General features: G+C 44.0%; 1 protein-coding gene across 1 annotated transcript in view; it reads right to left on the bottom strand.

Annotated features, from left to right (window-relative positions):
- Positions 1 to 715: 715 nt before the first annotated feature.
- Positions 716 to 7,314, bottom strand: part of NIBAN1 (niban apoptosis regulator 1) — a 155,784-nt gene continuing 149,185 nt past the window's right edge. Inside the window, exons 13-14 of the mRNA XM_007937680.2 lie at positions 4,801 to 4,912; positions 716 to 1,890 (exon numbers count right to left, since the gene is read on the bottom strand). Of these exons, the coding sequence (XP_007935871.2) occupies positions 716 to 1,890; positions 4,801 to 4,912 (1,287 nt within the window). The remainder of the gene's footprint in view (positions 1,891 to 4,800; positions 4,913 to 7,314) is intronic.

Consider the following 7,314-nt stretch of genomic DNA (forward strand, 5'->3'; position numbering starts at 1 on the left):
ACCTGAATGTCTCCAAAAGGTGATTGGTTAATAAGGATCAACAAGATTAATTAACACTATTAATTATTAAATTGATAGCAGAATTAATAACAAGCTTGGACAGCTCCATAGACTATAAGCTTCCTCTGTTTCAGCTCAGATTCTCGAGATTCATTGGCATGATTGGCTCTGCAGAGCTACGCACAACAGGGGTGAGTGGTGTCTGTGTCCTATCCTGTCTTGTAGCCTGACTGTGGATGAATTCTGAGTCCTTAAAGACAGTAAAATTATCATAGTAGATAGTGAAGCTGAATTTACAATATGTATTTGCATTCTTGCAAAAAATTAAAAAGCCTTAAAGTGCATTAGGAGACTGCACCACCGAAATGTGCAGAGTGTGTTGAAAACCACGCTCCTATTGTTTCTCAGTTTTAACTACAACATCACTTCCTCCCTCTGACACCTCAGTTGTTCTCTAACCGCAAACACTCCATTGTCTTTGTCTATTGTCTTTGTAATTCCTATTAAAATGCCAAAGCAATAATTCACGGTAGAACAGTTCAGTCCCACAAAGGTCTGCTACAGTGCTCAGGCCCTGTGTGCTTTTCCTTTGGTTTCATCCACAAATGAAAGAAAAACTTAATAAAATGTTTTTGTAACAACTCACATGCAATGCCTAACTGCACCCCCGATAGCCCTTTGACTGACCTTGTTCAAAGCAAGACTTGTGTCCCTCTCACTCCTCTGAGGGCTGCCCTGGGGAACTATCCTGACAACTTTCACTCTCCACATCATTTCCATGTGCACCTAGGCTATCGGTGTTTGGAGCATCTTCAACCACCCACTCACATACATGAACACCAGCAGGCTTAACAGGTTCTGTATCCACGCCGGCCACAGCCTGGCCCATGCTATTTTTCTCTTCCACTATCTCTTGTTTCTCAGACACCTGGCTCTCACTAGGACAGACATGGTCAGAACTTAAAATACAATCTTCTTGTGCACTGGCCTCACCCTCCAAGGCAGACGGGCCCCCTCTTCCTTCATCAAATAGTCTAGAAGCTCTAGCTGTGAGCTCCCTCTCGGTGGCCTCTCCAGCCTCCATTTGCTCACCTACAGGGCCCAAGCAGCTGTTCCCCTCTGGGAGCCCTCCCCAGGCTGGCTGAGGGGCAGGGCTGCTTGCCTCTGGAAAGCTCTCCAGTTCTACCCCACAGGTCTCTACAGAGGGAGGTTGGGCCTCCCTCTTGCTGACTTCACCCTCTTCACAATGATCCTGATGGGAGGCAGTTGCCTCCTGGGCCTCTGTGTAGATTTGTTTTTTTCCCTCTTCTTTTTCATCTTCTTGGGGCAAAAGGGTCTCCTCATTTATATCTTTTTCAATTGCTATGGCAGACTCCACTGGTACTTCAACGGTCACTGCCAACATTTTTCTGAGTTCCTTCAAAGAGCCTGAGGCAGAGCCAGATTCTGGCTCTTTTTGAGTGAGCTCTTCTTCCTCGGGAATCCCTCCAAACTCCAGCTCTGTTGAAGTTGTGTCCAGGGTTCCTGCCTTGTCCTCTGTAGCCACAAGATTCTCAGGGCCACTGATGCCTGAAACAATCACCTGCCCATCCCCACCTGAGAGAGGGCTGGACACAGGGAGAGGTTTGCTTTCCTCTTCAGCCAGTGGACTAGGGTCCCCAGGCTGCTCCCCAGGCTGTTCCTTTTCCTCTGGCTCCTGGAATACTTCATTCATCGGGGGCTCACTATCCAAAACTGCTGGCAGAACAGTAGAGGCTCTCCTGGCAGGGCTGGCCTGGTTTGACCCTGTGGGGGTTTTTAGATCAGTTAAACTGGACACACTTTCACTGGGCCAGGCTATGTTGTCTTCGAATAAGTTGTGTTTCTTCAGGACAGCAGCTTCTTTTATCACTAGGAGACACCAGAAAACAAAACAAGACATTAACCCTTTACTGTGGCCAACCTGGATTATCTGATTTTATCCAGAGGCCAAACTCCCCTTTCAGCTTCTTTGGCTATTTCTCGGTTTCAAGTTTCAGCTCACTCCCACTGTCTGTCTTGGAGCCTTCCCTGACTAATGAAGCCTGCAAACTTTTTCCCAATGCTGAATCTCTGTAACATTCATTCATTCAGCCAACACCAGTTTGCTGGGCATTACTATGGGCTAGGAGTCCCTAGGTGGTACAAACGATTAATGCACTCAGCTGCTAATCAAAAGGTTGGAGGTGCAAGTCTACCCAGAGGCACCTTGGAAGAAAGGCCTGGCAATCTACTTCTGCAAAATCAGCCATCATGCTATGGGGCACAGTTCTACTCTAACACACATGCAATTGCCATGAATCTGAGTCAACTTGATGGCAAATGATTTACTACAGGCTAGGCAGTCCTGGTGACCCAATGGTTAAGCTGTTGCCTGTGAACCAAAAGGTTGATGGTTTGAAACCACCAGCAGCTCCACAGGAGAAAAGACCTGTTCCCATAGAGATTTCAACCTAGGAAACTATATGGGGCAATTCTACTCTGTCCTATAAGATCACTATGAATTGGAATTGACTCAACAGCACACACCACTGCCAGGTAGCTGAAATCCAGAGATGAACAAAATATAGCCTTTGCTTTTAAGGAGCTTTTAAGGTCTAGGACAGTACCATCTGCATAACTCATAGAAGCCTCCATCACATTTTACTAGTTACTAACACATAAGCTCCAATTTGCCCACTTACACTGAAACCCCTCCAAGGCAGAGGCAGGGCTTCTCACAGTATCTAGGACAGTCCCGGAGCTACTAAGTCCTGAGTATGCAGACGAGAGAGCCTGGTTGACTTGTGGCCTAATGAGGATCTATGTACATCTAGCTCAGCCTTGGGAGGAGCAATAAAAATAACAGCAGCAATCAAAACACAGCTGACATTTTTGGCCATAGTCCTCAGCTTATAGTTGTCTAAGTATCCAACATTATCACATCCAAGGGGGTGCCATTCATGACACACACAGCACAGATTCGTTTTGTCCATCTCATAACTTTCTGGTAGCTAACAATAGACTAGGAGCTCTGGTAGCATTAGTGCCTAAGGCACTTGACTGCTAACCAGAAGGCTAGTGGTTCAAACCCTCCAGCCACTCCTCAGAAGGAAGGTTGGGCAATCTACTTCTGTAATGATACCACCTCAGAAACCCAAGGAGGGGTCACTATGAGTCGGGTTTGACTCGACGGCACATAACAACAACAACAACAACAGACTGTCCTTTCTAACAAAATCAGCACACAAGCATACCTCATTCTATTGTGCTTCACTTTATTGTGCTTCATAGATATTGGTTGGTTTTTTTTTTTTAACAAATTGAAGGTTTGTGGCAATCCTGTGTTGAGCAAGCCTACTGGCCCCATTTTTCCAACAGCATGTGCTTTCTTCATGTCTGTGTGTCACATTTTGGTAATTCTCACAATATTCTAAACTTTTTCATAATGCTATTGTACATCTAATAGACTATAATATAGTGTAAACATAACTTTTATATGCACTTGGAAACCAAAAAATTCATGTGACTCGCTTTATTGCAACATTAGCATTATTGCAGTGGTCTGGAATGGACCCTGCAGTATCTCCGAGTCATGCCTGTATTGTGACAGCTTTCCAAGAGAGGGTGGTAAAGTGTCTGGAGGAAGGGGAACTTTTTCTAACTCACCCAAAGGTGCTGTCAAGGCTGGCAGTGGACTGATGGAACCCTTCCTCTGTCCAGACACTTTTACATTCCTATCTCCCTGGATCGCCTGTGATCAGCTACTGGGACCTGGGGCTTGTGCTTGGCTAGTTTTCTTTGTGGATGGGTTTTTGTGATTCTCAAGACCTTCTGCATAGAGACCAGATATATTTCAGGCCCACAGTTTGATGGGTAGCCCTACTGAGGATGTTACTATCAAAGTTTCCCTGTCCCAAGCAAGGCTTGCTTCACAGGGCAGTGGGTGCTAGAGTCCTAACAAGGTTGGCAGGGTTCTGCATCACTGCCCTGTGTCTTTTCTGTCTGGCTGAAAGGAGGCAAGGAATGTGCTGAGAGAGCAGCTGGTCAGCCCTGCTACCAGACTCACCACCTCCTGACTCTGGGAGGGGTATGAGCCTGTGGCTATGGAGAGCCTTTTTGCCCTTGTTCTGTTTGCAACAGAGGAAGGAATGTAGCTCCTCATCTGAGTTTCAGCTCAACCACTTACCTATTGAGTGATCCAGGGCTTAATCTCTCTAAGCTTCAGTTTTCTCATTTGAAAGATGAAGCTTCAGATTCCCATCTCACAGAGTTATTATTTGTATTAAAAGAAAAAAATAATATCTAAAGGGCCACATGTTGTTGTTGTTATGTGCCCTCGAGTTGGACCCGACTCATAGCGACCACTCCTTGGATTTCCGAGGTGGTATCACTACAGAAGTAGATTGCCCAACCTTCCTTCCAAGGAGTGGCTAATGGGTTTGAACCGCCAGCATTCTGGTTAGCAGTCAAGTGCCTTAGGCACTATGCCACCAGAGCTCCTAAAGGGCCATACTACATTTAGTAGTATGTACTAAATCATGAATGTTCAATGTCAGTATCCTTTCCTCTTTACGTCTCTCTTCTATCGGCCTACCACACTAATGTCAATTTCCTCTTACCCTTTCTTATCTGCTGAAATATTCAACTGGCCTGCCTGAGTTCCATTTCATGGGTACTCCTCTCTTACTAAAGTCTCTGTCCCCACCTCCATTACCACTGAGTCAATTCCAAGTCATAGAAACCTTAGAGGATAGAGTAAAACTGTCCCATAGGGTTTCCAAGGCTGTAAACCTTCCTTACCTTTCAGAGTTTCATCAAGGAGGGTCTGATGTAAAATTTCCTCATAGACATTTTCAACCTGAATCATATTGGTATGATCTGCGAAGATGAACTGCTCATATTTCTGAAGTTCCTGGAGAGTGAAAGATAAAAAGATAAAGAGGAAAAGGCATGAGTTGCCTGTTCTTGGAGGAGATATGCAAAGGACAACTTCCACTCATGACCCTGCCACTCAGTAATGGGGGTGAGTGGCAGCAGGGCAGTGTTGGCCCACAGGGAGAAGATGGTCAAACAACTCAATTACACAACATTTGATTGGGTTTCCATTTGACCCAATTCACTGCATTAAGCACTACATGACCTTCACACATATACAAACTGTCCAGGAGAAGTACTGGACTAGTCCATTGGTAGGCCCTTTCCCTACACCATTCCTTGTACTAAGCTCATTTCTATGTACCTTCATGGGGAAAACACTGGAGATTTTGATCACCTCAAGGCCTTATCAGGGGGTCTGCTCCCCACTTTTTCCACCATGACCAAAGAGTTTCCTTTTTCTGCTTTTTAAAACAATACCAACAGTACTTTATTGAGGTATAAGTTACATGGAACAAAATATAGAAATTTTAAAAGTATGGCTTAATGAGTTTAAATATATAAATATATCCATCCAGATCAAGACAGGAACATTTACATCACTCCTCAAACTTCTCCCATGGTCTTTTCCAGTCTGAAAAGAGTTAAGCACCAGTCTGATTTCTATCACAACAGTTTTTGAAATTTATATACATGGAATCATATGTTCTTTTGTATCTTTTTTTTCCCTAAATTTTATTTACCTTGTTATTGTTGTTGAGAATATTCACATCAAAACACACACCACTATGGTAGTGTCCACATGTAGCATTTATGACAATTCTTCGAATTGTGCCATCATTCTCATCCTCCTTTTCTGAGTTGCTTCTCCCTCATTAACATAAACTCACTGCCCCCTAAGTTTCCCATCTAATCTTCTGAATTGCTGTTCTCATTTTGATCCCATATAGATAGTTCTTAAAAAAGCATAATGCTCAAGGCAGCCTTTTTTTTTTTTTTTTTTTCCTTTTTTTACTAATTAGTCTAAACTACAGCTTGGTTTTAAGAACTATTTTGGGGATATTTTTGGTTTAAGGTTTGAAGATTATCTCAGGGCAATAGTTTCAGGGGTTCATCCTACCTCTATGGTTCCAGAAAAGGTAGACTCCATGAGAATTTGGAATTCTGTTCTGCATTTCCCCCCTTTTGATTAGGATTCTTCTATGAAATCTTTGATCAAAATGTTCAGTAATGATACAAGTACAATCCAGCTCTGGTAAGAAACAGTTATTCATGGACGCAATTAGCCATGCATTCTATTCTCTCTTCCTATTCCTGACTCTTCCTCTTCCATTGCTCCAGGTGAATAAAGACCAACTATGCCTTGGATGGCCATTTGCAAGCTTTTAAGTCCCAAGCAGTATGCAATGAACTAGGATATAGAACAGAAGCACTAAACACGTTACTAGGCCAATTAACTGGGAAGTCTCATGAAACCATAGACCCAAAACCTATAAACCAATGAACCAAATCCCATTAGGTTTTTGGCATACATAAGCAACCTCACCAACTACTCTTTTTATGTTGTAAGTATATCTATCACACAACTTTTGCCAATTCAACTTTTTTTTTTATTGTGCTTTCAGTGCAAACTTACAGAGCAGAATTTGTTTTACATTCAACAGTTCATGTACATTTGGTTTCATTCCCCAATTACTATCCCCACCCTTAACCCACTCTCCTCCTCTCCCTTCCCAGTGACCCTCCCCCTCTCCCTGTGCCCTTCTTAGTTATTCACTCCTGTCTGTCCCGCTTTTCTTCTGTGTGAATGTTGTCCCTCTGGTGTCCCGTGGCTGATTGCTCCAAGGGATGTATCTCTGTAGAGTAGGTGGGTGCATTGCCCTGCATGTAATTCTTATTACTGCTGGGCTGAGAGCCAGCCCTTGGGAGTGAGTTTTATATCAGGCCCAAAGTGTATCCCAGGGCCATAGTCTTGGGGGTCCCGCCAGACTCCATCCGACCAGTAATTCTGGTCATTATTGGGTTTTTGAATTTTGTTCCACATTTTTCCTCCCACTCTATCCAGGATATCCAGTTTTGATCCCTTCCCGAGTGTGATAGTTGGAGCTGTGCCTTATGATCAGTTGACTGAGGAAGAGAAAACTCGTGCCTGGTTTACAGATGGTTCTGTGCGATATGCAGGCACCACTCAAAAGTGGACAGCATCAGCACTGCAGCCCCTTTCTGGGACTTCCTTAAAGGACAGTGGTGAAGGGAAATCCTCCCAATGGGCAGAACTTCAAGCCATGCAATAGCTGTTCACTTTGCATGGAACAAGAAATGGCCAGATGTGCAATTATATACAGATTCATGGGCTGTGGCTAACGGCTTAGCTGGATGGTCTGGGACTTGGAAGGAGCATGACTGAAAGATTGGTGATAAGGATGTATGGGGAAGAGG

This window comes from Orycteropus afer, unplaced genomic scaffold, assembly GCF_000298275.1.
Source record: "Orycteropus afer afer isolate SDZICR_OR568_19922 unplaced genomic scaffold, OryAfe1.0 scaffold00043, whole genome shotgun sequence".
NCBI classification, from domain to species: domain Eukaryota; kingdom Metazoa; phylum Chordata; class Mammalia; order Tubulidentata; family Orycteropodidae; genus Orycteropus; species Orycteropus afer.